General features: G+C 60.4%; 1 protein-coding gene across 6 annotated transcripts; it reads left to right on the top strand.

Annotated features, from left to right (window-relative positions):
• Ccdc13 (coiled-coil domain containing 13) lies at positions 1 to 27876 on the top strand. 6 transcript variants are annotated; one of them, XM_023700782.1, is made up of 16 exons: positions 1 to 31; positions 1487 to 1717; positions 3807 to 3955; positions 7499 to 7641; positions 8619 to 8708; positions 10288 to 10404; positions 11316 to 11420; positions 13693 to 13854; positions 15139 to 15315; positions 16268 to 16474; positions 16982 to 17103; positions 17305 to 17388; positions 18687 to 18809; positions 25726 to 25841; positions 26586 to 26691; positions 26962 to 27876. In XM_023700782.1, exons 2-16 carry the CDS (start codon positions 1494 to 1496, stop codon positions 27119 to 27121), a joined length of 2085 nt encoding a protein of 694 aa, XP_023556550.1. In that variant the 5' UTR covers positions 1 to 31; positions 1487 to 1493; the 3' UTR covers positions 27122 to 27876. The 6 variants fall into 6 exon arrangements, with proteins under 6 accessions (XP_023556550.1, XP_023556552.1, XP_004640811.2 ...); XM_023700784.1 differs by having other exon boundaries at positions 25726 to 25862; positions 26586 to 26671; XM_004640754.2 differs by having other exon boundaries at positions 25726 to 25862.
• The last annotated feature ends 52 nt before the right edge of the window (positions 27877 to 27928 follow it).

The raw sequence follows: 27928 nt of genomic DNA, 5'->3' as shown, positions 1-27928 counted from the left end.
CTTGGATCACAGTTCATCACCAACTCTAGAAGTAAGTCTGCCCCATGACTGCATGAGGCTTTGGGGGGACAACTAGACACAAACCATGACAGTGTGCTAGGAAGACATTCCCGAGAGGCAGAGCTCATCCTGTGGGTTATTCTCTCTGGAATCAGAATGAGCCTGATTCAAACAGTATCCTGCAACAGTGAGGTAACGAGATCTCAGGGAGTGGCGTGGGGGACAGTGGTGTGCCTGTAGGTGGCGGGGTCTGCAGTCCAGGTCCCTCCTCTGCCTGCAGAGCCCTTTCCTCTGCCAGTGGGCATATATATAGGACCAGGGAATGAACAAGGTCACAAGACATGGCTTCCAAGTTCCTCCAGCTCAGCAGGCTAAAATAACACACCGTGTGGGTAGCCTTTTCTAGGCCTGGCCATGGGTTGCCACGGAAGGGTGTAGCTGTGGAACGATGCCTGGAGCTGCACACTCAGGACTTAGGAGTATCTGCAAACTATTCCTCAGGGTTTTTTTCTTTGCTTTTTTAATGTATTTAATACAGGGTCTCACTATGGACTCAGTGCTTCTTGTTTTCAGCCTCCCAAACCCTGGGATTATAGGCATGCACCACCACGCCATCTCTATTGTCATCTCAGTGCACCCCTGGGGCAGGTCCAGCATGGCACGGCACACCAGGGATCAAACCGCAGCCACTGTGTCTGCCTAAGGAGGCGCTTTAGTCCGCTGAGCTATCTGGCCGTCCCTATTCCTTTGTTGTTTTGGACAGGGTCTCATGGCATATTCAAGGCTGGCTGCAAGCTTTTGGTGATCCTCCTGCCTCAGCCTCCCAAGTGCTGGGATTGCAGACATGTGCCACTGTAGCCAGCTGGCACCTCAGTTCTAGAAGAAACAGAGGTGCCAGAGAGATAGCTCAATAGAATAAGCACCTGCCTGGCAGCACAGAGTCCTGAGTTCAATCCCAGTACCACAAAGGAAAAGAAAGAAAGAAAAGAAAAAGACAGAGAGAGACAGAGAGACAGAGAGACAGAGAGAGAGAGAGAGAGAGAGCGCAATGCCTTGTGGTTTGTGGTGGCCCACCTTGGGAGACTGAGGCAGGAAGATCAAAAGTTCAAGCTCAGCCTGCGTAACTCAGCAGACCCTGACTCCAAATGAAAAATTAAAAGAGGGCCCTGGGTTCAAACCCCTAGTTACCCCCTCAAAAAAAAAAAAAACAGTATAAGTAACAAGTAACCCCTGAGCGCAATTCCTAGAAACTGAGTTTTAATTGATCTGGGGATGGGCATGGGCACCATTCTATCTTTGGGGCTCTTGGGGACCCTCATGCTCCCCAAAATAGCAAACACTGATCACAGGCGCAGTGGGGATGTGTGCTGGCGCAGCATGCAGGCCGTGGAAGGGTTGGGGTTCACAGGTCACTGTGGTGTGGGTCAGGTGGGCAGAGCCCGCCCAGGAGCCCAGCCACGTGCTCCAGCCCCTGTCCCGCTCCCAGGGAGATCATGATGGCCACGGATGAGACCTCCCAGGACACCATGCGGCTCCAGTTCAAGGCAATGCAGGAGCTGCAGCACCGCAGGCTGCAGAAGCAGATGGAGGCCAAGAGGGACAAGAGCTTGCGCCTCCAGAGCCATGCTGGTGACCAGGAAGGGCCCTCAGGGGTCCCCGATGACCTCAGCCCCCTCCTTGCTGGGGAGCAGGACTTGCAGGGTGTCTTCCAGCAGAGGTGAGGAGGCTGAGGCTGAGCCCCCAGCCCCGGGCTGCAGGCAGGTGGGGTCAAGGGTGTGAACGAGGATGCACCAGGTGAAGGTGTGCAGTCAAAGTGGTTTCCATGTGGAGGCTGTTTTAGAACAGCCCTTGGATCTGCTACAGCCACGTGCCTGAAGGCCAAATTTGATACGAAACGTACCTGAAAAACCATGTAAAATCAGCTTGAACATTTAAAGGGTCCTCAGGATATATTTTATGCCCTGGTTTAATTTTTTTATTGGATTGACTGACTGATTGTTTGACTGTTTGACTGCAGTGTGGGGCTGAACCTGGGCCTTTGCACTGAGCTACATCCCGCTCATTTGTTTATAGTTTGAGACAGCGTCTGACTGTTGCTAAGTTGCCCATGCTGGGCCCGAGCCTCCTGCTCGAGGTTGGGAGCCTCCTGCCTCGGCTTCCCAGGCCACAGGGATCACCGGAGGGCACCCCCACGCCCAGCTTTATCATCACTTCCCCCATCTGTCCCTGAGGGCTGCATCTGCGTCCCTGAGGAGCTGGCCCTCAGATGACCGTGGCGGCACATCCCTCTAGGACTGCCATCCGTGGCCAGCTTGCTCACCGCCAGGGTCCTGCTGCTGGCCTCCGCCCCTTCACAGCTGGTGGACAAGTTGCGAGTCTCAAGGCCCCCTCAGGGGCTCTGACCCTGACATCTGCGCAGGCCGCAGGTCCACACCACTCGCAGGTGCTGCTGCCGCCAGCCTGTCCCCGCTTCTGCTTTGCTCTGGGATAGTTCTAACGTTTCAATTTTTTATCACCTTCAAATTCTGGTTTTTTATAGATTCTGTTTTCAAAATGACCGACTTTAAAATGCCAACTGGAAAAAACAAGTATTTCTAACAAATGAAGGGTTTTTTTATTTTTTGTTTTTAATCAGATGGCTCCTAAGCATCAGCTCTGTCAACTCCAGACCCACTTCCGAATGAGCTCTCCCCAGAGCAGGCAGCCGGGTTGGTGGAGCCCTGCGCCTCTGCTGGGACAGCAGCGCAGTGGGGACGCACAGGCTGCCCGCAGACGCCCTGCTCTGGCGGCGCCTCCACCCGTGCCTGACAGCGGTGAGCGCTGCTCAGGGCCCCTCAGCTCTGAGAGCCGCCCAGGACAGCTGGGAGCACGGGAGCCGCTGCCTCTTCTGGGGTAGCTTTTGCACTTGTGTCACTTCTGCCTGCACCCTGGAAACTGGGCCTCAGTTTAAGGCTTACAGACATCTCTACAGTCTGCCATTGTGCGTGCGTGCGTGCGTGCGTGCGTGCGTGCGTGCGTGTGTTCTGCTGAAGCCACGTCAGAGTGCCTGCCTCCCACGCGCGTGCCAGAGCTCCCGCGGCCCGGCGCCCTAAGGCGTGCTCGTGCTCGCTCCTTACGGCTTCTTTACCAGCATGATTTGGGAGCTCACTTTTTAAGTTCCACATGAACAGTGGCCTTTGGGTTTTGTTTTTAATGCTCTTTTATGTTTTGATTTATTTTTGTTGGTATGTCCCGAGACAGCCCCCCGTGGGTGGCTCAGCCTGCCCTGGGGACGGGGCTGGCACAGCATATGGTGCTAGGGATCGAGCCATGTGCTTGCCTAAGCTTGCCTGTGCAGGTGATTCTGACCACAGGCTCTTATTACACAGCCCAGGCTGGCCCCAAGCTCCCAATCCTTCTGTGTCAGCCTCCCGAGTGCTGGGATCACAGGCGTGTGCCATCACGCCTGGCTATTTCTTAGTATTGTTAGAGCACTGATTTCTAACTTTTGTGCACAACCACTGGCCAAGTGCTCTGTGTGAACAGAATGCCTCTGAGAATGCGCTAGCACAGGCTTGTGCCTGACGGCCCATTTTTACACGCGTCTCGAGGCCTCGGTACGTGTTCCCTGAGTCGGAGTTTCATGGCAGACTTCTTGCAGCCCTGGTGGGCCATGCCTTCAAACCTCCTTCCTCCTCAGGCTGCTGGGCCCACACCGTCTGCCCGCTTAGCCCTGGGAAGCGCGCCTCCCCGTCGCCTCCCTTTCTGTGCCAGTGCACCCTTGCCACCGGGGCCTACCCAGCCCTGCGCTCCGCCTTGCCTTTCAGGGCGCTAGAAGATGAGATCCAGCAGCTACGCGAGGAGCTCCGGGAGACGACGGATGAGAATGGGCGGCTGCATAAGCTGCTGAAAGAGAGGGACTTCGAAATCAAGCACCTCCGGAAAAAAATAGAAGAGGACAGACTGGCCTTCGCAGGTAGCAGCTCCACCAGGCCCATCCTGCCCTGCAGCCCAGGTCAGCCTGGTTGCCACGCTGGTGCCACAGGCCGGGTGCCCAAGAGGCAGCACCAGGGCCCAGCTGTGCTCACATGTGTCTGGCTGCATCCTGGAAGTGAAGGGGAGGGAAGGACGAGAGCAGGGAATGTGGGCGCCGTGGGCAGGTACCCCACAGTGCTGGCGGCCCAGCTGGACTTGGGACTGGGCTCCCTGCTGTACATGAGCGTGGTCTGCAGCTGGGAGGAAGGGCCCGTCCCCCTTGGCATACTGGTTTGGGCGCAGTGTCATGGCCATCACAGGCAGAGTGGAGTCAGGCACCAACCCTGCCGTTCTGCTGTCCCCCAGGGGCTCCTAGTGGGGACCTTGGACCCAGGAACCTGGTGAGCACCCGGGCTGCCCTTGGCTCTGTGGTTATGAATCCGACCTGGCCCTGCAGGAGATGGGCCGGGCCCCTGGCCTGGCTGCTCCACTTTCTGTACACCGTGGAGCTTCCTCAGGAAGCCAGTCAGCCAGCAGGTAGTGGTCACCGGCCACAGGGCCACAGGGCCACAGGGCTGATCCCCCATCCACCAGCGCATCCCCCTGCGCAGACCCGAGCCTGGCAAGCCAGGGCCACAAGGGGCTTGGTGTCTGCAGTGCACAAGGGGCTTGGTGTCTGCAGCCCAGGCAGCCTTGCGCACCACCCTGCTCTCTTCTGATTTGAAGATCAACCGCTCCCCCTGCTGGGGATCCCATGGCTGAGACTCAGCTGCAGTTGCCGGGCTGTGAGGAGGGTGGCCACTCCAGGGGTGTGGGGGTCTGGCTGCGCCGTGCCTCTGCAGCTCTGGCCTGGCAGTGCCCTCCTAGGATCTGCAGCCCCAGTCTTCCTGAAAGCTGCTTAAATCCATCCTGCACCCTGAAGTGTTGGCTGTTGATCCCAACCTGAAAGGGGACAGGGAGCAAGAGGCAGGGGTGCGGGGTGCTTTTGGAGTTTTGTGCATTTATTTGGCTGATTGATTTGTGGCACTGCGGACTGAAGCCAGGACCTTCATGCTGAGCTGCTGGGCCCAAACTTCTGGCCCTCCTGCCTCAGCCTCCTGCAGCGCTAGAATGCAGGTTCTACCATGCCTGCCCAACCTCATGTTTCGGGCTGATCCCATCAGCGTCCTAAGCCAGGCCACAAGGGACAGGCTACTGGCAGCTGAGGGCCATTTTCTCTTGGCTAGATGTTTAAGGAATGCTTTAGTGATTACAAAGCACTTAACCCTTTGCGGTCTATTGCAATTAGTATCTCACCACAGCAAGGGAAAGCAGCACTTGGCCACCACAGAGCCCTGCACCCTGCCGCTTTTAGATGCATCAGACCAGGCTTATTGAGAATCTTGTTGATGCTGGCATTGCCAACAACCACTATCCACATTTTAGGGCACTTAAGGAGACAAACACAGATGCTTACTGGGTCCTGGCCCTCCTGGGCTTTCCCCATACTGTCCCACCTAGTGAGGAGGCTGCAGTGTCAGGACTGCACTGCCTGCAGCCAGACAGCCTGGGAGAAGGGGCATAGGGAGAGGCCCCCAGTCTCTGGCCCCTGCCTCTGGGCTTCTCACAGCCTGCTGCTGAGAGCTCCTTCCGGACCTGCACAGGTCCCAGGGCCTGGGAGGAAGCCGGAACCTAGGAATCCGCCCGGGCCCAGCTGCGCTTCCAGGCCTGTCTCCGCCCTCATGTGCTGGCTGCCCCGCTTTCTGTGCGCTGTGGAGATTCCTCAGGGGGCCAGTCAGCCAGCCGGTAGTGGTCACCGGCCACAGGGCCACAGAGCCTGTCTGTCTCAGCCTCTGGCCTCTGAGGCACGCTATCCAACACCCAGAGTGTCAAGGAGGGGAGGCTGAGTCATGCTCCCAAGTCGGGGGTGCAGTTCATGGCCGGCTAGTTCCATGGCAGAAGTGTCATGGTGGAGCGGCTCACCACATGGGACCGGGATGCAGAGAGAGAGCAGAGGAGGGCAGCGGCCCCAGGCCCCCAGTGCCCACCTCCACCAGGCCCTGCCGCTCGCAGCGCACTGACTGTGAGCACAGGGGTAGCTCATCTGCACCCCAGACCTGGTCACATGCGTGCACGTGAGGGGGCTGCCAGCTGGAAGCTGTCGTTTGCCCCAGCATCCTCACCTCACTTCCTCACACATCCGTCCCGGGGCTTGGGTCCTCAGTGGGAACAGCAGGGTGACGCATACTTCCTCTGCTGCTGCAGAGCTGCTGAGAGTGGGTCTCCCCAGCTGCTAGATTGGTGATGTCCCCAGTGACCTCTCCACGTCCCTCCCAGTCCATGGCATGCCACGTGTCACACGCAGGACCAGGGAGCCAGCATGGCCTCCTGGTGCTCGGGGTGCCTGTCCCCTCCAAGCTCCAGGGCCTCACGTGGTCTATTCTGAGCCCTCAGCCTTGGTGTGCCCTGGTCCTCCTCTGCACCTGTGAGGTCCTCACAGTTGCCCCACTGTGGCACTGCCCAGCAGGGTAGGAGCCCAGGTGGAGGCCTGGAGACTCCTAAGTGTTCCCATGTGCGCTCCGGTGCCACCCCGTCCTGTTCCAAGGCATGACATGGCCTCCTAGAAGGAGGACGAGGGGCTGTCTGTGCCAGGCACCTGGGGCCGGAGTGTCAAAGCATTTGGGGAACTTGCAGACCATCAGGCTAACCAGCCCCCTCCTGTCCTTGTCGCCAGCCACGCCTTCCACTGTCCCTTGCTGTCCTCCCTGTTCCCCCAGCCCCCTCACCTCCTTTCTGACCCTCAGAATCTCCAAGCCAGCTCTGCCCTCTGTGTAGAGCCCCCCACCCCCACCTCCCCTGACCGCTGGGTCCTGGGCAGACTGCTCAGGCCCTGTCTCCCTCAGCGTGGAGGTCTCACTTCACGCCACAGGCCCGATGCCTCCACACGCTCCATGCAGCTTTGTGGCTTAGTCTTCGTGACCTGTCTTCCTGCTAGACCGTAGACTCCAGGAACCCCTTTTCCTGCACTCGGCAGCCCCGTGAACACTTCCTAAATGAACGCATGTGTCTAGAGTGGTCAGGTGCTGCTACAGAAGTCCGTGGAAGAGACGAGCCCTCTGTCTCAGCGGCTTCTGGCTGTGAGCGTTCACTGGCTCGAACCTTGGCTCTCCGCGGGGTTGGCCAGCCCGGCCCCAGGCCCCGTCCTTCCCGGGACTGGCCTGCTAGCTGGCTCACGTCAGATGGTGCGAGCGATGACATCAGCTTAACAAGTGCCCCCAAGCCCTGCCTGTGCCCAGGGCCAGCGGGCAGAGAAGGGAGGCTGCCCATCACCGGAGGCCCTGGGGGAAGACCTGGAGCACGAGCCGACCCCCACAAGCTAAAACTGCCCTGCAGTTCTCTCTCTCCCTGGGGAAGGGCAGGGAGGGATGCGTTTCTTTCCCGAGCCTTGCCTCAGATCTGGGTGCTCGGTCTCGAGGCTCAGCCCTGGAAAGCCCCAGCGCTGTCGCTGTGCAGCCCGGAGCGCCATACTGGTCTTTCCTCTTGACCTTGCCATTCCCCGTCTTAGGCATGGCCGGCCCTGCGGGAGACATGGTTGCCACCAAAGTCGTGGAGCTGTCCAAAAGGAACCGCATGCTGGTGGCTGAGTCGGAGGGCGCACAAACGAGGGTGAAGCAGCTGAGTGGCCGCATCCAGGAGCTGGAGCGGGAGGTGAGGGCCTTGCTGCCCTTCCTCGGGGGCCGGGGCCCCGAGTGCCCAGGGCCACCAGGGCAGAGGGGACCTCACCTCCAGGGGCCCAGCTGCACAGGAGCAGGCCAAGGAGCAGTGGCTGTGAGCCAGTCACTGCCCTTGGTGCCAAGTGGAATCTTCTCTATTCTGTGGCACAGTTCAGGGTTTGGTTTGGTTTTGGTTTGGTTTTGGGAAGGTGTTTTGTTGATGTTTGAGACAGGGTTTCACTAAGCAATTCAGGCTGGCCTTGAACTCTCAGCGATCTTCCTGCTTCACCCTCTCAAGTGCTGAGATTACAGGTGTGCCCCACCATGGCCAGCAAAGGTCCAGCTTTTTGAGCCCCATCTCAGGTCCTGAACCAGGCCCTCAGGGCAAGGCAGGGCTCAACATAGCTATGGCCTCCCCAGAGACAGAGCAACGGGGGCGTGCAATGTGGCTGTCACCCAGATGAGGAGAGAGCAGCAGACAGGGCTGGGGCTGCCTGCGGGGCCAGACAGGGCGCAGAGGGGGGCCAGCAGGGGCCACAGCTTGAGCAGCAGCAAGGCCTGAAAGCGGCCGGCGTGGTCCACAGCAGCACGGACCGGGGGCTCAGGGGTGGGGGTCCATCCCGTTCTCCTCATCAGACAGGGTCAGGGCCTTGGTTGAGGAGCATCAGGATGTTACGAAGGCCTTGTGTCCCTGGCACCCTGAGTCCTGTGCCCCTCGCCTCACCTTGTCCCCAAGCCCACCTCCTCCATCCCCACCTCCTGAGCTGGGTTGGGCTCAGCACCACTATCTGGAGAAGCCCTGGGCCGCCCTTCCTGTGCATTCAGAGTGGGGCAGGCAGTCTGCAGAGGAGCCCCTGCACGTGCCCCCAAGGCAGCTGAAAGGGCAGACACCCCACAGGTTTGTAACTGCACACCCTGCATACCAGGGAGCTTTGCAGAATTAAATATTAAGGGCAAGATTTGCTTTTTCAGCTGCAGACAGCCCTGGCCAGGCTGCCAGCCCAGGGGGCCACAGACGCAGGAGCCAAGCCGCCGAGGGCCCCGATGGGAGATAGTGCCTTGGTATGGACATGGCCTGTGTGGGGGTGGCAGGGTGGCGTGGCCTTGTCCCTTCTCTTCCTCCCCCTGCCCCCTCCTCTGCAGAAGCCAGGTGTCTCTGCCCCACCAGCTGGTGTGGGGCAGCCCTCAGGGAATGGTACCCAGTCCGTGGGATTCAGTCCCCAAGTAGGGTGGGAATGAGGGACTGAGGCCTCGGGAACTCTAGAGCAACCTAGAGCCTCTGGCTTGTGCCCACTGCTTCCTGCAGGGCCCCACCACCTCACCACCCTTCAGCTCTCTACCCCGGGCACCCTCAGCAGGTGGCTTATGCTGTCTCAGGCGCTGGGCTTCTCCTGGCTATGCTGCCCCAGGTCACTGCACTCAGTGGCCTGGAGGACAGGATGGGCCCCAGCCTTGGGGAGGCAGTGGGATTCTCTGAGCAGGGCCCTGGTCCACAGGTGTCGGGGAGGGAGAGGGGTGGGCACACGGAGGAGGGGTAGCAGCCTCAGGGAGCAGGCTCAGGGACCACTGGGGTGGGGACGAAGGGAGCACCAGGCACCTGAACCTTCCTGGTGGGGAAGACCACATGGGGCCTTGGGGTCTCCAAGGGAGCTGCAGGGTCGTTCACATGGATGACCTCTGCAGCCCCCACAGCTCACAGGGCCAGTGGGAGCAGAGTCAGGGAGCCTGCACAGGGTGGTTCTGACGGCAGTGTGTGTCAGGAGGACCTCTGGTCAGGAGGCCGCAGGGGCTGAGCTAGGGCTGTGACTATGTCCTGCCCCACCAGGAGCTCCATGGAGCTCCTCCTAGGGACCCATGAGCCGCCTTCACCCTGGCATCCACAGGAGAGAATAGAAAACCCCTGTAGCACCCACCTGCCTGCCAGGGGTGCTGCTGCCTGGGTGTAGGGTGGGGCAGAGGTCTCAGCGCAGGCCACTGTGGCAGAAGTGGAGGGAGGTCACCGGGCTGGAAGGCCCAGGCTTCTGTCCTGGGCACCGCTGCAAGCTGAGGGCACGCACTGCCCCTGTTTTTGTGCTGTTTGGGAGGAGCTCAGGCAGGGCCTGGAAGGTCTGGCAGAGACCGGCGTTCAGCACAGCACAGAAGAACACGCAGGTGGACGCTGCAAACCTGCATCGAATGTTATTTTTTCTTCCCCTCAATTTTTTTTTCAAATGTTATTTAAAAAAATTAAAAACAAACCAAGATCCAGCAGGCAGTCTTCATGGCTGCTACAGTTCTTCAGGAAACAGAGATGGAGGGCTCGGGGCCTTCACTTGGGCCTTCTTGCTGTTCAGTGCCTCCAAGTCAAGCCCATGGTGCTCGGCTGCAGGGCCCTGGCCCAGGCCCGCGGTCTGGTTCCTGGAGAGGGAGGCCCTGTGGGGAGGTCACGGTCCTCCTGTGAGTGAGCGCATTCCTCTGCTCTGCACAAGGCCTCAGCCCAGGCCCCACCCCCCCAGCCAGGTGGCCAGGCCAGGGGCTTCCCAACCAGGACCCCAGGGGCTCATGAGCAGGGGACAAAGTGTGTGGTATCTGCTTGGGAAAGGGGCAGCAGCTCTCAGTACCTCAGGTGACAAACGACCAGTCTTCCTGTCCCTCTAACCAGCCAGAGATCCCCGAGGTGAAGGCCCTGCAGGACCGGCTGGCAGCCACGAACCTGAAGATGAGTGACCTGCGCAACCAGGTCCAGGCTGTGAGGCAGGAGCTGCGTGCAGCCCACAAGGTCCTCCAGAGTGTGACTGGTCTGGCGTGGCTGGGGCGGAGGCTCTGGAGATAGCACCGCAGGAGGTTGCCCCAGTCCCGTGCCAGTGGGCGGGCTGCGCAGGGGCCGCATAGCGAGTGTGCGCCCCCCTCTCTGGGCTGAGCACAGCTCTGCCCACCCAGCCAGGGGTCCTCAAGCCTCTCTGCGCATGTGTGCACACCGGTGGTTCCTGGGTCTGCACTTTGGCTGGGAGGCCAGCCAGCACTGTCCCCAGTGCGGCACCCCATGGACAGGCAGCCGGGTGTTCAAGGCCCCTTCCAAGGAGACGCTCAGGCTTGGAGCCCAAGCCCAGGGGCTCGCACTTATTTCTGTTTATGTGGTGAATTCTCTGGCATTCTCCTTTCCCTCTGGAACCACTCAGCCTAGCCAAGATTCCCCACACAATGCAGCATTGTGGAGACAAGCACCAGAGACTTGGCAACTAGGCAGGGCTTTGTGCGTGCTGCACAGGGGCCCAGGGCCCAGGCTCGTGCCACCGCCAGGCCTCAAGGCGAGGCCAAGCCCCAAACACTGCAGCCCCAGGGCTGGTTCCCTTGCACTCCGACGGCCCTCACCCTGGCTCTTCATGGAGGTCCCTGAGCATTCGCAGGGGTGACAGTGAGTGGGCCCCAGAAGCAGGTGCAGGTCAGTGTCCCGCCCCCATGGGATGTGTCGGGTGCTGGGGTCCCTGGCGGCACTGACTCAGGAAATGCTGGGGGTAGCGCGTTCCCTATCTTTCCAGGGTGTCTTGGCCTTTAACCCTGGCTTGGCGGTGCACTGTCAGGCAGAGGACCGGGTGTGGAGCTAGGCAGGGTCCTGGGGGCCCCACCTACCAGAACTGCTGCTGAGGGGCCAGGTGAAGCCCACAGTGACGAAGCCCTGCCTGCCTCCAGGTTTTGGCCAGCGAAGTTGGGGAAGATGTGAACGTGCAGCAACTCCTATCCTCGCCAGGGACCTGGAGGGGACGAGCTCAGCAGATCCTTGTCCTGCAGAGCAAGGTGAGTGTTCCCCTGCCAGGCCTCGCCTGCCCCGGCTCGCACCAGAGACCCCGACACCAGGTTCTGCAGAGCCGGCCGCAGGCAGCTCTGCCCGTCCTCCCCCGCCAGCCTGACTCTAATTTGTTAGCAGCAAACACTTATGTAACAGTGCGTTCCAGCCCCTGGTTCTAAGGAGCACCAGTACCTTTGGCTCCACTTCCTGTGCTCCAGGCCTGTTTTCCCCCCACTACATCTAAATTTGCGTGACTGTTGTAATTGTACACTTTTCCAGTTTCATCCAGATGCATGCAGGCCTTTGAATGTTTTCATTACCCAGGGAAAGCCGAGGCTTGCCTCCCTGTTTGTTTCCTAAGTGTCTGAGGCATTCCCAGGAGGCTGAGAGCTGGGCAGGAAGCCCTGTCCTCCACCCACCCAGCGCTCACACGTGCTGGGCGACCTCCAGCAAGTTACTTCCAGGCTTGGCCTCAGCCTCCTCACCTGTGGAGTGGGGTAACAAGGGCCGCTGGGAGAACCGAGGGAGTGAATGCATGCAGAGTGCTTGGCTTGTGTAAAGTGCCCCGCTAGAGCGAGCGCAGTAGAGGCGGCCTGTCTCGGTCACTCTTCTCTCGCTGCTGGGACAAATACCCGACACTTACAACTGGGGAAGGAAAGGTTTATTTGGCTCCCAGTTGCTGGAGGTCTCAGTCCATGCTCAGCTGGCTGCAAGGCCGAGCGGCACATGGCCAGGGGCAGCCTTTCATGGCGCCGGCAAAGAGCAAGAGCGAAATTGAGAAGCAGCAGCAACAGTGGCTGCAGAGAAGTGTGTCCCCCTGTTGCCTTCAGGCTGGGCGCCCCAGGCTGGGCGGAGCACTCACACCCATAAGCCCAGCTATCATGAGTTAGTCATGAACTCTGGAAGTCCGCGCCATGACTGCGTGAGGCTTTGGGGGGCAACCAGACACAAACCACAATGCAGCTGCTGGCCTCTCCCCTTCTTGCGCGAGGTGTGTGATTTCCACTACCAGGCACATCGCCATTGCCGCCCAGGACGTCATCCCTCGTGTCCTGGTGGCTTTCAGACAACGGTAGTTGGTGATCAGTGCGAGGCCTTCCCCCTCCGTCACTGCTCTGACAAGTCTGTGACATTGCCGAATCTCCTCCCCTCTGAGCCTCAGTCTCCTCACCTGTAAAGGTGAATGATGCCTTCCCTGCGGGGTTGTTAGGGAGTAAATGGAATAACGCTCGCAGTGTCTGGCCACCATGAGCGCCGCCCACCTCAGTTCTTGTTGCTGTCAAGCTGTATATTACAGCTTTAAAGCAGTCCTGGGCTTCGAGCACCGAGCAGGGCCCCGAGTCAGCATCACGGGCCTGCTCTGGCTCTTCCCAGAGATCCTGGTAAATCTGCCTCCTTCCCTAGAAACTTAGTCTCCAGATGGAATGTGTTCTGCCTGCAACTTTGCTTCCAGTAGAACTTCGTGCAAGCTGCAGCTCTGGGTGTGTGCACAGGGGAGGCAGATAGGAAGGACCCAGGAGCTCGCTGCTAGCCCCGGTGTGACAAGGCTTTCGTTCCATGGGGTGACAACCACTCACCGTGAGCGCTCATGTGCCAGGCTCCACATGAGGGCTTGACCTGGACTCCCTTGGGGTTTCTCAAAGTTGCCTCATCCTAAAAGTCACCCCGGGGACCCCGAGATTTACCACTGCAAGAAGTCTTGGTGGACTTCACGTCAGGCGTGTTCGGGACACTGAAGGTTCTTTACAACACTGCAGTGTTTCTCCTGAGGCGTATTTTGGGTTGAGGGAGCTGAGATGCGGGCAGGGGTGAAGTGGCCTGTGCAGTCATTCGGCAGCCAGGCTCTGAGCAGCTCCTGCCGGAACCCGCTCTCAGGAGCCTCTGTCCTCAGCGGTCCCTTCCTGAGCTCCTGTCCTGAGACCCGGGGCCGCCCATCTGCTTCTGGGTCCTAGCAATGGGGGCCGAGTCTCTTGTCTACACTAAGCCTCTCTGGCCCTCACCTGCTTTTTCTTTTTTTTGTACCAGGGATCAAACCTTGGGGCCTTGTGCCTGTCAGGCAGGTGCTTATGCCGCGGAACTGTCTCCCTGGCCCTGGCCCTGGTCCTCACCTGCTCTGCTCAAGAGGCCAGCGCAGGTCCTCCCACCTGGGCCCCTGCTGGGGCTCCCACAGCCCTCTGGGCAGTGGCTCCGTCCTCAGTCCCAGCAGGGTCTCCTGTTTCCCTGAATCGTGGTGTCTATGATACCAGCTCCAGGTAGAATGAGGAGTTTTACTGCCCTCAGGTCCGGGAGCTTGAGAAGCAGTTGGGACAGTCCCGGAGCAGGTCTGCGGGGACAGCCTGTGACGAGCTGTCTGTCCACCCAGACCCCAGGAAGCTGTCACCAAAGGAGAGGAACATGCAGAGGATCCGCAGCCTGGAAAGGGAAAGGCAGGAAGGCTGGGAGGTAAAGACTGGGTCGGGAGGGCCTGGTGGTGTGGGGAGCGGGAGATGCCTGGGGCTGAAGTCCCCTGTGGTGGGGAGGGAGGCAGGCGGGTGGGGCGGGGATAGAGAGGGCAGGGTGGAGGGTCGTGCTGCCCTGTGAGAGGGCTCTGCCCCGTGTAAGCCGCAGACGGAGCTGGGGGCCCTGCTCTGGTGCCCTCGCTCTGGGCATGGCCGGCTGGAGACTTGGGGTCTTTCTTAGGTCTGGCTTGCCCACTCTCCCAGAGGACCCCACCCTCCTGCCCAGTCCTACGGTGCTTCTGATGAGCTCCCAAGTTCACCCTCCAAGCTGACCACGGGGCCCAGGGCCAAGCTGCACAGCAGCCTCCTAGCATGGGCGAGCGTGGGGGGTGGGGCCACTGCAGTATAGGAGAGGGTGTGGCGGTGCCAGCCGCCTTGGGGCAGGGCCCTTGACAGCCCAGCTGGGCTTCTTGGCACCCAGGCCTTTGCTTCTCAGCAGGATGTGAGGTCCAGGAAGACCTTGTGCCGGCTCCCAGGACCTCCCCACACTGCACCCCCCAGCATTCCAGACCACTAGGCTGTGCGGAGACAGGGACAGGTCTTCAGGCCTGGGCTCCAGCCCCCATCTGGAAGGCGGTGGAGAATCCCAAGGGTTTTGAGTAGCTGGGTTATGTTCACCCAGGGAACCTTGGAGAAGTCATGTGGCCAGGGGAGGGGAGGCAGGGGTGTCCACATAACCGGGGACAAGGACCTGCAGGTGGTGGGGACTGAAGTGGCGCAGGATGGAGCCCAAGTGGCTCCGTGACTGAGGGTAGGTAGCAGAGAGCCCTGTAGAGATGTCGAATGGTGGGGTTCCAGGCGCGGAACCTGCAGAGAAGGCAGAGTGGGAGATCCACTCACACAGCAGGACCTGTGCCCCAGCAGCAGGGCCAGAGCTGTGTCCCACCAGCCTGTCCCCTCTGGGACAGAGCAGGGGCCACATCTCCCATGATTGGGGCACTGGGCATCGGATCAGAGCAGCTAGGGCTCTTGGCTTGTACCTGGGTCCTGCCTTCCCGGGCACCAACACACTGCCCCACCATGGCCTGTGTTCCCTCCTCCCCTGCGCTCTCTGCCACACACCTCCTGTCCCCTGTCCCTCTTGTCAGCCTGCACTTGACGCATTGGGATGTCACCTATCACCTGTGCTCCTGCTAGGAGCTCTGCTTCTTGGAAACAAGGGTCTCCCGGTGCCCTAGCCAGGGTGCCGGGTGGGAGCCAGGACTGAGCCACCTGCTTCCCGACACAGAAGCTCTTGGGCGAGCGCGATGCCCTCCAGGGCGAGCTGGAGGGGCTGCGGAGGAAGTTTGAAGGTGTGCGCTCCCGGAATAAGGTCCTGTCCAGCGAGGTGAAGACACTGCGGGGCCAGATGGGGACCCTGGCAGAGAAGGGCAGGCATGACGACGAGCTCGTTGACGCCCTCATGGTAGGCACCCTCGCCCCAGAGCCCACACCTGCCGGGCCACGACAGCCTGGGCCCAGAATGCCTGTGTAGACAGAGCATGAGCCCTGGCCTGGGGACCTGTGCAGAGGACAAAGGCTAGAGGGGTGAGGTGGGCCGGGCTGGGGTTCCTCCTCTAGCAAGACAGATGCCAAGGGCCATGGGGCCATGCCTGTCTGCTGTTCATTCCAAGACTGTGTCAGAGGCCTGGGTCAGGGTCTCCTCTGCCCGGTTATATAACAGCTCTGACTGGGGACTCCTGACCATCAGGCTGCCCTCAATGAGTGAGGCCGCACTGTGGTGCTGACCCATGGCCTGGGCCTCCCTGTGGCACCTGAGGCCCCCAGGGTTTAGGGCCTGAATCCCAGCTAGTACCCACCTGCCCCAGGGCTCATCCCTAGTTGGCATGGAACCCAGGTTGGAGTCTACCTCTGTCCTCCCTGACTGGTTAAGCCCAGCTCAGGCACTGCCCCTTCCTGAGCTCAGCAGCCAGTCTCTGTAGTGAGGTCCGTCCGGGCTGGGGTTAACCTCCCCTCGAGTCCCCATGTGCGAACTAGCCCTGTTCCCTGTTCTCCACTCCTCCACCCTTCTGAGAGGCTATATTGCTCTTGCTGTGGTCCTGCTGTGGGCAGCTGCTGCCCAGGAGTCTTCATGGGGCATTTCCAGGGCATGGGCATCAGGCGGGTGCCAAGAGCTCCGAGCAGGGGTCAGGGCTCTTCCTCCAAGGGCAGCCTCCAGCAAGGTGGGATGGGCCTGCTTTTACCCCCGCTCTGGCCCACCGGTGAAGAGCACTCACGCTCCTGCCCCTGTCCCCCTGGCCTGAGTTCCCAGCGGGCTGTGGTGTGCTGTGCCACTGTCAGGTTCTTGTGGCCCAGGGAAGGGACAGAGGTCACTTTGAGCAGCCAGGACTGACCCCGCTAGCTGGCCTGGCCCCCAGGAGCAGCTGAAGCAGCTTCAGGAGACACTGAGGAGCCTGAGCCTGCAGGAGGAGAAGATGCACGCGTCCCAGCGCTGCCAGGACCAGAAGGCCCACAGCGAGGCCCAGAGGAGCAGCAGCCTGGTAGCCCAGCTGCAGGCCATGGTGGCCGAGCGGGAGGCCAAGGTGCAGCAGCTGGAGCTGGAGATCAGGCAGCTCGGCATGCAGGTGAGAGGGCACGGCGTGGGGCAAGGGGCACCGGACAGCCCAGCATCCTCTCCTCGCACTGTCAGGAAGGACAGGTCCCCTGCAGGTCACCAGCCAGACAAGTTGGTCTGTTTCCTCAGACCGGCTGGGGAGGGGCTCATGACAGCTGCTGGGGGCCCGTGCCAGCTGTGCCCTCCTCAATGGGTAGAGCATGAGGTCCCCTGACCTCCTCTGAGGGTCCCCTGAGGTGTCTGGGGAAGGAAAGGGGGGGGCCCTGACCAGCAGCAGCAGCCAGCCTGAGTCCCTGTGCAGACGTCAGAGCCTGACCTGGCTCGGTCCACAGCCTCACACCTGTGCCCAGCTTTCTGAAGAGAGGCACTGTGGGCTGTCATTGTCATGCAGGCTGTGCCTCCCCACACAGGCCTCACTGTCAAGGAAGAGGAGCTGCGCTCATGTCCCACAGGGCCCGGAGCCCGGCCAAGGCCTCTGTGCCAGAGCCTGAAATGGAGCCTGCGTCTGTCCCCACAGTACCTCCAGGACAAAGGAGCCAGCACCGGGCCCTCTGGGCCTGAGGTCCAGCACTTGCGCCCTGGCTCGGCCAGGTCCCCGGGCTCCTCAGGCAAGCACGCCAGCCAGCTGGGATCCTCTCGGTGAGCATGCCTCCGATATTAGCAAGCAAGCCCACCCCCCGCCTGGGAAGCCACAGCTGAGGGGTGCCCCCAGCATGTGAACAGGCTCCAGCCGTGGGGACAGGCCTCGCTGTGATGCCCCCTTTGAGCCGGGCCCCAACACTTTGTGAGGAGGCCCACGCTGGGTGCCTCCACTGCTAATGTCCCTCTGGCCACCCACAGCGCCGTGAGCAGCCTGGGCCACACACTGGTGGAGTCCGCACTCACGAGGCCATCTCTGTCTGCCCCCCAGGGGACCACACCCAGGTACGAACCCTGAATTCCGGCTCAGCCAGGGCCCCCATCTCATGAGGAGAAGAATCAGAGGAGCTGAGGCGCGAGGCCTCAGAGCTGTGGCCCAGGCCTTGCCCTGCTACCTCCTGCTGCCAGGGGCAGGCGCAACCCAGCAGCAGACCTTCCAAGCCTAGAATGCTTGGTCTCTGGGGCGCTGGGTCCAGTGGCTCCTGCCCTAAGCCACCGGTGTCCTGTGTCTCAGCTTCCTTTTGTTGGTAGAATCAGCCTGCGGCTTGAACGAGGGCTTTGTCCTGGCTGCCAGCTCACAGACAACGGTGGCTTTGTCCTGTCGCAGCCCACTGGAGCCCTGCTTCTGTGTCAGCAGACTCAGTCCTTGGGCAGGTCCCCTGGGCCCAGCAAGGCTGTGAGTGGGCCCCATCCCCCTCCAGTCTCACTCTGGCTCCAGGCAAGTTGGGTCCCTCTCTGGGCAGCCCCAATACAGGCCCTGCCTGCTGAGCTCGTGGCCCCTGCCCCCAGGGACAGGCAGTGTCCTGGGCTGGGCTGGTCACTGGCATGGCTTGTGCATACTCTTCAAGGTGCGGAGTGAATAGAGGGACAGCCCCTTCCTCTGCTCCTTGGCCCCTGCTGGTGCTGTGGAGGGGACAGCTGTCCACGCTGTGACTGCATAGCCTGGCTTGGGTGCAGGCTCTGGTTCACAGGCTGGGACAGGAGGTGGCCCACGGTGCTAGCTGCACTACCCAGGGCCAGGGCCACTGGACCCTGCAAGCCCACTGAGTGCTCAGAGGGAGCAGGCCTGCAGACCATGACCCTCACCGCCTCTGCTGAGTGGGACCCAGGGCCACCCAAAGGGAGGCCCTGCCCGGGTTGTATGTCCAACCTTGCTGAGCAGCAGCCCAGGGTCACATGTGGACTCAGGGTGTCAGGGTGGGGTCCCTTTCATCCTGGCCCCTGCCACCCACAAGGAGGAGAATGGGGCTTGGAGTGAGTGAGGAGGGAGTGATGGGCTGGGCGCAGACCTAAGGCCAACACTGGCCATGGGCAAGACAGCCAGGCCCCAGGAGCTGCCTCAGCACTGTGCCCCAGCGTGGGAGCCAGCATCTGCTGCAGCTGGCTGGACCCTAGACCTGTGGGGACCATGCAGACCACGGCACTCCCGCCACCATGACGACTTGGCAAGGCCTGGCGGGGCCCCTCCTCTCTGACTGTCGTCCTGAGCCCAGGTGTCCTTCCTGCCCTGCCACTGTCCCAGGCGTGAGTGTGTCTCTTCTGGCCTCGATGACCTCTGCCCTCCGCCCTCCACCCTGGCCTAGGTTCTCAGACCCAATGGAGCAGGAAGGCTGGCAGGCTCAGGTGGCAGAGACCAAGGCTCTATGGCAGGCCACCGAGGTGGAGCGGGACCGGCTCGCTGAGTTTGTCACTGTGCTGCAGAAAAGGTAATGCCTGGCCCGGGAGTACAGGAGAGGACACCCCCAGCCCAGACCCTTCACTGGTCCAGGGCAGCTCCAGCTCCAGCCTTGGGCCCCCCAGAAGCCCCACAGCCTTGGGCCCTGCCGGCACGCTGCGGTGTCTGTCTGTAGCCCTGTCCTAGCCTGGAGTCCTGCTTTGGAGCAGTCCTGGGAGGCCTGGTGGCAAGAGGCTAGGCTGGGCTGGTAGCTGTGGGGACAGAGACCGCTCTGGGAACACCGTGGACAGGAAATCCAGAATCCTCCAATGGCTTTTGGCAGCCTTCACATGAATAAATAGTGCTTGCTTGAGTGGCCCGTGGCAGGGACCGCAGGTGCCCAGGCCAATGCTCACCCTGCCTTGGTCACACCACACTGAACCGCAAAGGTCACCACTGTCTCCGTCTCCTGCTGTGTCATGTCTTGGCCAGGCTGGAAACTCCAAGGTGCACCGAAAACATGGGTGGCCAGAGCCCTGGGCCCTCCTTCCCAGGCCGTGGGACGTGGGTTGGTGGGCTTCCCGTGAGTGTGCCGTGGTTTGCGGGCAGGGTGGCTCCCAGGCCCACCCACGGGAGGCACTCACAGGACTCGGGCAGGGGCGGCCATCACCAGCAAGTGCTTCAGAGTAGGGGGAAGAGCTTGCGTTGCCGTTCAGTCCCCTGCACGTGAAGATGGGAACTTCAGGCGTGGCAGGCTCACAGAAGAGACATGACCCTTGTCCTGTGATTGGAGGCTAGTGGGTGGTGCCGGTCTCTGGTCTGTCAGGTGGAGATTCATCCTCAGTCCCACTCTCTGTCCTGTTCCTCAGGCCTGTGCTTGAGGCCTGACGCAGCTATCTGCAGCTGTATAACAAACATCCCCAGCTCGGCGGCCTCACTGCAGTGGTGCATTCTTGCTCTGTTCTGTGGGCTTACTGGTTATTCTGCGCCACACAGTGCTGGCCCCCTCCTGGGCCTCTCTGTTCTGGGATGAGTCACCCATACAGACGGGGTCTGAGGTCACAGTCACCCTCAGAGCACACGCCGGCCACCCCGTCAGCATCTGTGGCTCCTTCTGCTCCGCGTCAGGGCTCTGCCAGTGTCCCGGGCTGCCGGCCAGGACAGGCAGCCATGCCTCCCTGAGCCCTGCCCTGCTGTCTCCCAGGCTTTCTCAGCCTCTGCACTCAGACCCCCAGCTGGGTTGGTCCAGGGCACTCCCACTGTGAGCCCGGCTGTCCTTGGCCTGACCTGGCCTTGGTCTCTCTCTCTGCCCTGCTCCTCCCCTTTGCCCCTCTTCCCGCCCCAGCTCTGTCCTGGGAGCTGGCTGAAGGGAGCAGAGCCCGCATCCTCCCGTCTCCTTCTTGCACTCGCCTCCAGTGCCCCTTGTCCTCAGGCCCGGGGCAGGCTGTTTCTTGGATTTCACCCATTTCTCAGCTGACACGTGGAGGGACTGGCACAGGTCATGGCCAGGCCAGAGCAGCTGAATATGGCTGTTTCGTTAAAAGTGCGTGACTGGCTGTGTTCAAATTCAGAGCGGGAATTTCTGTGCTCACACCAAGCATTTGGCTGGTTCTCACATCGTCATGCTTGACCTCCTTAATTCATATTTTCTGATTGCTTCGGTTTCCCCTGCTCCTCTTTCTCCTTTCTCTCCCTGATACTGGATGGATAAGTTTTATTTCCCTTCCACCCATGAGAGCCGGGAAGCCACTTGTCCTCTCTCTGGTCCCCTAGTGCCACCCTCAACCGTTGGCAGAAAGCTCGGCCAGCAGGGCCGAAGTCACTGGGCTTCTTCACTGTCACTCTGAGCGCTAGAATAAAGGAGGTGTTGCATCAATTTCTCCACTGTTAACGCTCATGTTACTATTTCTTTGACTTTGTGTGTGTGTGTGTGTGTGTGTGTGTGTGTGTGTGTGTGTGTTTCTTTCTTCAAGCCACCTAAAAGGAAACCCTCCAGATTAGCCTCAGGGTTGAAGTCAGTGTTCCTTCCCTTTTGCCAGGGTCTTTGTCTGCCCCTGCCTCCTCTCTCTTCCTGTGCCTCACCCTTCTTCTTGGCACTGGGGATGGATCCTAGGCCACATCCCACCTCCCCACCCCCTTTTAGGAAGCTGGGCTCTTGCTAGGTGACTAAGTTCCTCCCGCTTGAGCTCAAGCTTGCGGTCCTCCACTCCCGGCCTCCCAGGAGGGCTGGGCCCGTCTGCTTCTCGCCAGGGAGCCTCTGGGGGTCAGCAATGGTGTGAGCCTGCCGAGCTTTCATTTAGTTTTAATTGTCTTCATTATGGTTTTCTCCTGAATGAAAATTTTAAGTGGCATTTGGATACTGTTCTGCACGGGTCTTTTCTGGGCGTTGGGCGGCCACTGTCCCCCTCTTGGCATGTGCCATTGCTAAGAAGTCTACTGTCAGCGTACTGCCGTGTAGGCTTGTCCTCTCTCTGCAGGCCTTTTGGAAACTCTCTGTCTTTGATATTTTGGCTCTTCACTGCTGTGTCCAGGCACACGTGCATGCGCGCACATGTGCACACGTGTGCTCACACACACACACACACGCATGTGCACACATGCACACTGAGAGAGCCGGACCCCTTCCTCCACACACTGTCTGCGGCCCCGTGTGCGCTTTGCCCTGCTCTCCCTGTCCTCCCCACCACACGCTTCTCTTCCTCAGCGGCCTCTTCAGCTCGCAACCCTTCTGGATGTTTGGGGCTGAATTCTGAGAACTTTCTTCAAACCCACCTCTCAGCTCACCACGTCTGTCCTGCTGCACCTCAGCCACCATGAAACCTGGTAGCCTAACCGGACCTCTGCGCAGGCACCCTTCTGTACATCCTGCTCCTCCTGCTCACGGCGCCTCTGGGCTGGTGCCCAGTTCCACGGTAGGGCGCCTGCCTAGCACCCCACTGCCAGGAAAGCAGGGGAGGCCTCACCTTTCTTTCACAGTAGCCCAGGACTTCCTTGACCCTTGTAGGGCCGCCCTGCCACCCCATTCCCCAGGGTCCTGAGGGGTCTGCTAGTGGACTGTGCTCGCTGCTGAGTGAACTCCTCGTGCCATTTGTTTTTCTGCTTTTGGGGGGTGGTGAGACAGGGTCTCACGGTGTCATCCAGGCTGCCCTTGAACTCACTGTGTATGAGCCCAGCCTGGGCTCGAACCTGGCTGTGGTGCTCCTGCCTCAGCCTCCCCAGCACTGGACTGCAGGCGTGCGCCACCTCTCCAGCTTTATGTGAGGAAGCAGCTTACAGAACAGGCCTGAGGGCGGTTGTGGCAGGCACTGCTGGAACTGTGAACACTTTTCTTTGCACATCTAGTAATGTGCACATACACGTACATGTATATATCCCTGTGTACACGTGACATATACATCCTTGAAAAGTGAACTCGACAGTGAACACGCCCACACTTCCGTGAGGGTGTATCTGTATCACAGACTCGCAAGAGCGGAACTCAGAATATGCACGTGTAAGACACAAGTGAGCTGAGCGTGGCGGCGCACACCCGACCCCAGCACTGGAGGAGGCTGAGACGGGAGGATCGCACGTTCAAGCCCAGCCTGGGCAGTGTAGTGGCTTATGGAGGCCCTGTCTCAAAAAATAAAAAGGGGCTGGAGATGTAGCTCAGTGCAAAGTCCGTGGGTTCGATTCCCAGTGCCGAAAGGAAAAACAAGTTGACAGACTGTGGGAAACTTCCCTTCTGAGGTGAGTGGAATTTGCGTTCCTCCCGTCGCGGGAGGCTTCAGTGCTGTCCGTGGCGCACACGCCCCGCGTGAGCAGCCTTCCACTTTGGCCAGGCAGTGAAGGAGCTCTCTCGGGTGGGCTTGGGCTCTGAGGGGACCAACAGCAGAGCTGTGTGCTCGTCCCTGTTCACTACCTGCCCATGACTTAGAATCGTGCGAGCTTTCCCTGACTTACAAAGCGTGGCCTGTGTTTTGTGTGTAGTGTGTGTACACGCCTGTGTGTCTGTCCTTGCACAGACCCTGCATCCTTTGTGCTAACCTAGGTGCTGAGCGGGGGCCGCCTACGTGTCACAGTCACAGTCCCCCAAACAGCAGAACGTGCACGAGTATGGTGCCCGCCGTGTGGGATTTCCTGGGGCAGGCAGAGCTGGGACACGAGAACCACACACAAAGCTGCTGCCATTGGGGCAGCGCGAGTTTGGGAGGGAAGGCGGGGTGGGCAGAGGCCCGCCCTGGGGCACAGTGGGTTGTGGCTGCTTCTGAATTCTGTGGGACTCACGATGTGCTGGGCGCTTTGCGCACGTGTGCCTCCTCCCCCGCCCCGCCTCCTCCGTGTGCATGGAGTGTGACATCGGGCTGGTCACAGGCCTGACCACAGCACCTCCAGGAGTGGCTGCAGCTCCACTGAGCTTCCATCCGTGCCCAGCCCTGCCACAGAATTATGCAGCCTTATATTTATTTCTAAATTTTTTATTTGTTAGGAATTTTTTAATTAGATTGCACATTATACACAGACTTCTGCTGCTTATTTCACTGAGTAAGATGGCACAGACCTCCTCTTCTTGTCAATACAAACTCTTTTTGTGGTTCCGGGGAACCTTTAGGGATGACTCTGCTGATTAAGGTCCTCTGTTGATGAGTGATCATAATTTTAAAGTCCTTCATTGTGTTAGGATGCCCCTTCCCTTCTCTTCTCATTTTAGTTTGAGTTTTAAACAGGAGGAGCAGCCAGAGGTTTTGTCATGCTTCTTCAGCACGTGGGGAAGGTCACAGTGCCCTCCAAGGCCCTCCTCGGCTGGGTGGGCACCCAGGACCATGCCCGGCCAGGGCTGGGGTTCCTGATGAATGAATGAGTGAGTGGGGAGGTGAAGCAGGGTGGGTAGGGTGGCCTCCCTGGCCTCGGTCTGAGGCAGCATCACATGAGGCACTGGAGAGGTCACTCAGGGTGACAGCAGAACATGCCCTGAGCAGGAGCTCCGTGGAGGCGAAGGGTGGCAATCCTGCCCTCTCCTGAGCACCAGCTGACACCTGGCTGGCCGGCCGGCTTCCACGCCTGGGCCTGGCCCCTCCAGCTCATGATGCGGGCAGCACCTGGCTGAGGTGTGACCCTTTTACACAGTGGCATTCTCCATGCCTGGCTTCTCCTACCAGCCCTGGGGCCCGGCGACCAACAAGCTCATGTGGCCCTTCCTCCATTCCAGCAGCGGCAGCTTCTCGGCCTGATGGAAAGTGCCAAGCAGTGAGACAGCCCCGGATGTGCTCTGGCCCAAGCAGCAGCTGCCAGCCACATGGGGCTTTAGAACACTTGACAGTGCCTAGTGGGGCTTAGAGACCGATTTTACATTTTGTTTGTCATTAATTGAATAGCTACCTGTGGGCACGAGCCTGGTGGCCCTTGTGCTGGGAGCACAGCTCTGTCATACTCCGGAGTCGCCAGCACTTTGTCCTGACCCATTGATACCCCTGCAGCTCCACTTGGGCTCTTGCCTTTGTGCCCAAAAGATGAAGAGGCATGCTTAAGTCTGCTGGGCTGCACACTGGGCAGTGCGTGGCCTGCCCCGATCGCGGGCGTCCAGTCCCTGGGACCTTCCTCCCACTGGGAGGGATACATCCCCAACATGAACTTTCCAGGCTGCCACGCCGCTGATGAGTGGATGCACATGTGACCCTTGGCATGAGCTAGACCTCAGGGAGTCCAGGCCAGAGCCTTCAGGGTGATCGGAGGCCACACCTGAGCCCCGGCGCTGGTGAGGTCGGCAACTGTGTCCTCAGAGGCCACACCTGAGCCCAGGTGTGGGATCAGCAACTCTGTCCCATGAGGCAGCCGCATAACCAGGCTGTCACGGCTGTGATGTGTGACAGGCACCCAGGAGACGGCATGAGTGTAGGCACCCCCCAACTCCAGGAAAAGCAATCCAGTGAGCAAGGCAGGGCTGTTGTCTGTGCACCACGTGGCTGGGTTCTGCCTAATCTGACCCCAAGTGCACCCCGCGTGGACAGGACTCTGGTGCCCCCTCCCCCCACCATGACACCAGTAACCCTTTGTGTCATGTGGCAGAGGCCTCGGCAGATGGTACCATCATGTTGGACCTACAGGAGGGGGGCTGTCGGGGATTACCGGGGCCAGTGTAATCACATTAATCCTGGGAAAGCAGGCTCACCAGAGACGCTGCACCAGGTGAGGCAGAGAGGCCAGGCCGGCTTTAGAGTCCAGGGGCAGCGAGTGCTGAGGAGGTACCAGAGGAGCAGGTGCTTGGCCGTCCATCGACCTGCACTGGATTCTGCCAGCGCCCAGAGGGGCTTGGAGCAGATCCCCAGCACCTCCAGATGGAGCCCGGCAGCAGCGAGACCTGAGCTTGTCTGACTGGCAGCCGGAGCAGAGCAGCAGCTGAGCCTGCTGACCTGTATCCACAGACTGGCAAGGCGACACCTTTGTGATTTGTGGGGATCCAACACAGGCCTTTGCACATGTGAGACAGCTGCACATCCTAGGAGCTGCGCCTCTGGCCCTTTTCATTTTTATTTTGAGAGCAATCTCGCTAAGTTGCCTGGCTGGCCTTGAACTTGCAATCCTCCTGCATCAGCCTTCTAAACAGCTGGCACTACTGGTGTGCATCGCAGGGCCTGGCAGATGTGTTGTCTTTGGCTGTGATTTTTGCACTGATTTGTTGTAACGACACTGGAAAAAAATCCACCTGCTGCTGCCAGTGAGGCCAGCATGGGAAGGGGTTTGGTGAGGGAAGAAAGCTTTGGAGAAATTATGAGTGACAGGAAGTTAAATGATTTTATTTAAACCTAAACAGGACAAATGTGGCCATGAACATCTGTAGAACCAGCTACAAGAGCCAGGGGCAGCTTCTTCGGGGAGCAGGAATTGGGAGTGGCAGGGTCAGGGTCAGGCCCAGGCCTGGCGTGAGCTCCCCAGGGCTCAGCCAGAAGGGCAGGCGCCCTACCCATGGCCCAGCGTCTCTCTGTGTCCAGGGTGGAGGACGGCAGCACCAAGCTCCTGGAGGTTGAGAGGGAGCTGCGGGCAGCGCGGCAGCGCTCTGCAGTACTGGAGCGGCAACTCGGGAAGGCGCGGCTGGAGCCTGGCAGGGGTGCAGCCCGGGGCAGAGCAGGTAGGGCTGTGGCCAGCACAGTGTGGATGGGAGGCAGGGCGGGCTGTGAGCTCTCAGCAGGGTGCCCTGGCCTCCACCCTGGGGCCCAGCTCAGGCCTTGGCCCTGTGCCCCGTGTGCTTCAAGTCGCAGTGGCTGAGCCTGGGGCAGCTGGCTTGGTGGCCCCCAGACTGGGCACTGCCCCTGGACACGCAGCTCCTGCCCCAGGGCCCAGGGTGGTGCTGAGCTCCAGTCCATAGCAGGAAGGGGTACAAATCCGCTCCTCACCCCGCCACCTGTGGGCTGCAGCTCCGCAGCAACTAGGGCCCCTGGTGAGCCAGGGCATTGGTGCCAGAGCCTGGCAGGAGATGCCAGGTGGGACTGGGCAGTTCTTTACTGTCCCCAGCCTGTCCTGCTCCTCCAGGCCCTTGGCCATTTAGGGACATCAGAAGCAGACCAGCCTAAGGTCCCTGTGGGTGAGACCATGAGGCCTGCCAGCTTCTCTTTACATGGGAGGCGTGGGGGTGGGGTACTAAGGGGAAGAGCCACCTTGGCTGGACAAGAGCAGAAGTGGGGCTCTCCTGGCCACCAAGGCCAGGCAGGGTGGGAGAGCAATCAGGGAGGCTCCTGGAGGGAGGGGCCTTATCTTCAACTGAAGGAGGCAGAAAGTGTTTCACCAAGTGGGAAAACGGGGTGCTAGCACAGGCTGCACCTCATCACACAAAGTGGCTGCTGCCGCCCCATAGGTCTGCCTGCCTCTAGCACCAGGAATAACCTGACAGGGAGCGAGAAGAAGGCCCCATCCTCTGCCCAGCTGCCTGTGGAATCCAGGGTAGAGGAGCTGACTTGCAGGTGCCCCGGCCCCGGCTTCCTGGCAGGGTGGAATTCTGTCTGGGTGCGGGTGCTTCAGGGCATGGGAATCCTGTCTGCCTCAGATGGCTCCTGCTGTGTCCGGCTCTAGGCCTGCAGCTCAGGGGCCAGCCTGCAGGACAGTAGTCCTGAGTCGGTCATGGGAGGCTAAACCCACTCTCCCACTTAGCAGAGCCCTCCTGGCTGGGGTGGGGGTGCTGAGTAGGGGTCAGGGATGCCTGACCAGGTGCTCAGCGCCCTGTTCTACGCCAGGCTGGCCGTGCAGGTGGAGGAGAACGAGCTGCTGCGTGCCGCGCTGGGCAGCGCCCTCAGGGGCAAGGAGGAGGACTTTCGCGAGTACCGTGAGACGCTGGCCCAGGTGAAGGGGGTTTTCCTGCAGGCCCTGCGGCAGCAGCAAGCTAACAGCCACTAGAAGGGTGGCCCGGCGACCGTGGGCTCCCCAAAGCTGTCTCGAGCCCTTCGGGATGGCCTGGCCCGGGCTGGCAGGCAGAGAGAGCCTCTGGGCACCTGGGCACCATCGGCCACTGCTGGGGACAACAGCCACAAGGAGACTGACGGGATCCGCTGGACTGGGGTCCCCTGTGTGCCCACTACCAGCACCATCTGTGCCTTCTCCCCTGCCCTGGGCACTGGCTTCCCACTTGCTGTGGCCAGGACTTGGAATAATAACCACCACCTCCGTAACCTGAGTCCGTGCGTGTTTCCTGCCCGCCTCTTGGAGTCAGTGCTACCATTGGGTCACCCGTGAGACTGGGCTTCAAGGCTGCTGGGCTGCCGGGCACCAGGGACAGGCCCACAGCTGAGCAGACCGTCCAGCCCAGGCACCTCCCGACACTCCCAGAGGAAGCTCAATGGACACAGGGCAGGGGCCAAGGGGCTGCGCCTGGGTGTGCGCAGAAGGCTTTCAAGGCAGTGGCTCTGGCCCGGCCTGGAATTCTACCTTCTCTGCATTGTCACGGTGTCCTCTCAGCTGCCCGGTGAGCCACCCAGAGCTGAGGTGTGCAGGCGCACAGGTGAGCAGATGGTGCGGGCGCACGGCACCCCCAGGAGATTAGTCATGTGGGCCTGGCCGGCAGGCGCACCAGTGTCCTCTCAGCACCACCCGGGCTCCTGGACACTAGCTGAGCAGGCCCCAGCCCTCTGCCCTTGGCTGGCATCGCCAATGGAGTAACCTCAGGTGGGACACAGGCCGTTGGGACCGTCTGGCCTGTGCCCATCT

Source organism: Octodon degus, unplaced genomic scaffold (genome assembly GCF_000260255.1).
Source record: "Octodon degus isolate 3935 unplaced genomic scaffold, OctDeg1.0 scaffold00126, whole genome shotgun sequence".
NCBI lineage: Eukaryota > Metazoa > Chordata > Mammalia > Rodentia > Octodontidae > Octodon > Octodon degus.
This window is presented reverse-complemented; position numbering and strand designations above follow the sequence as displayed.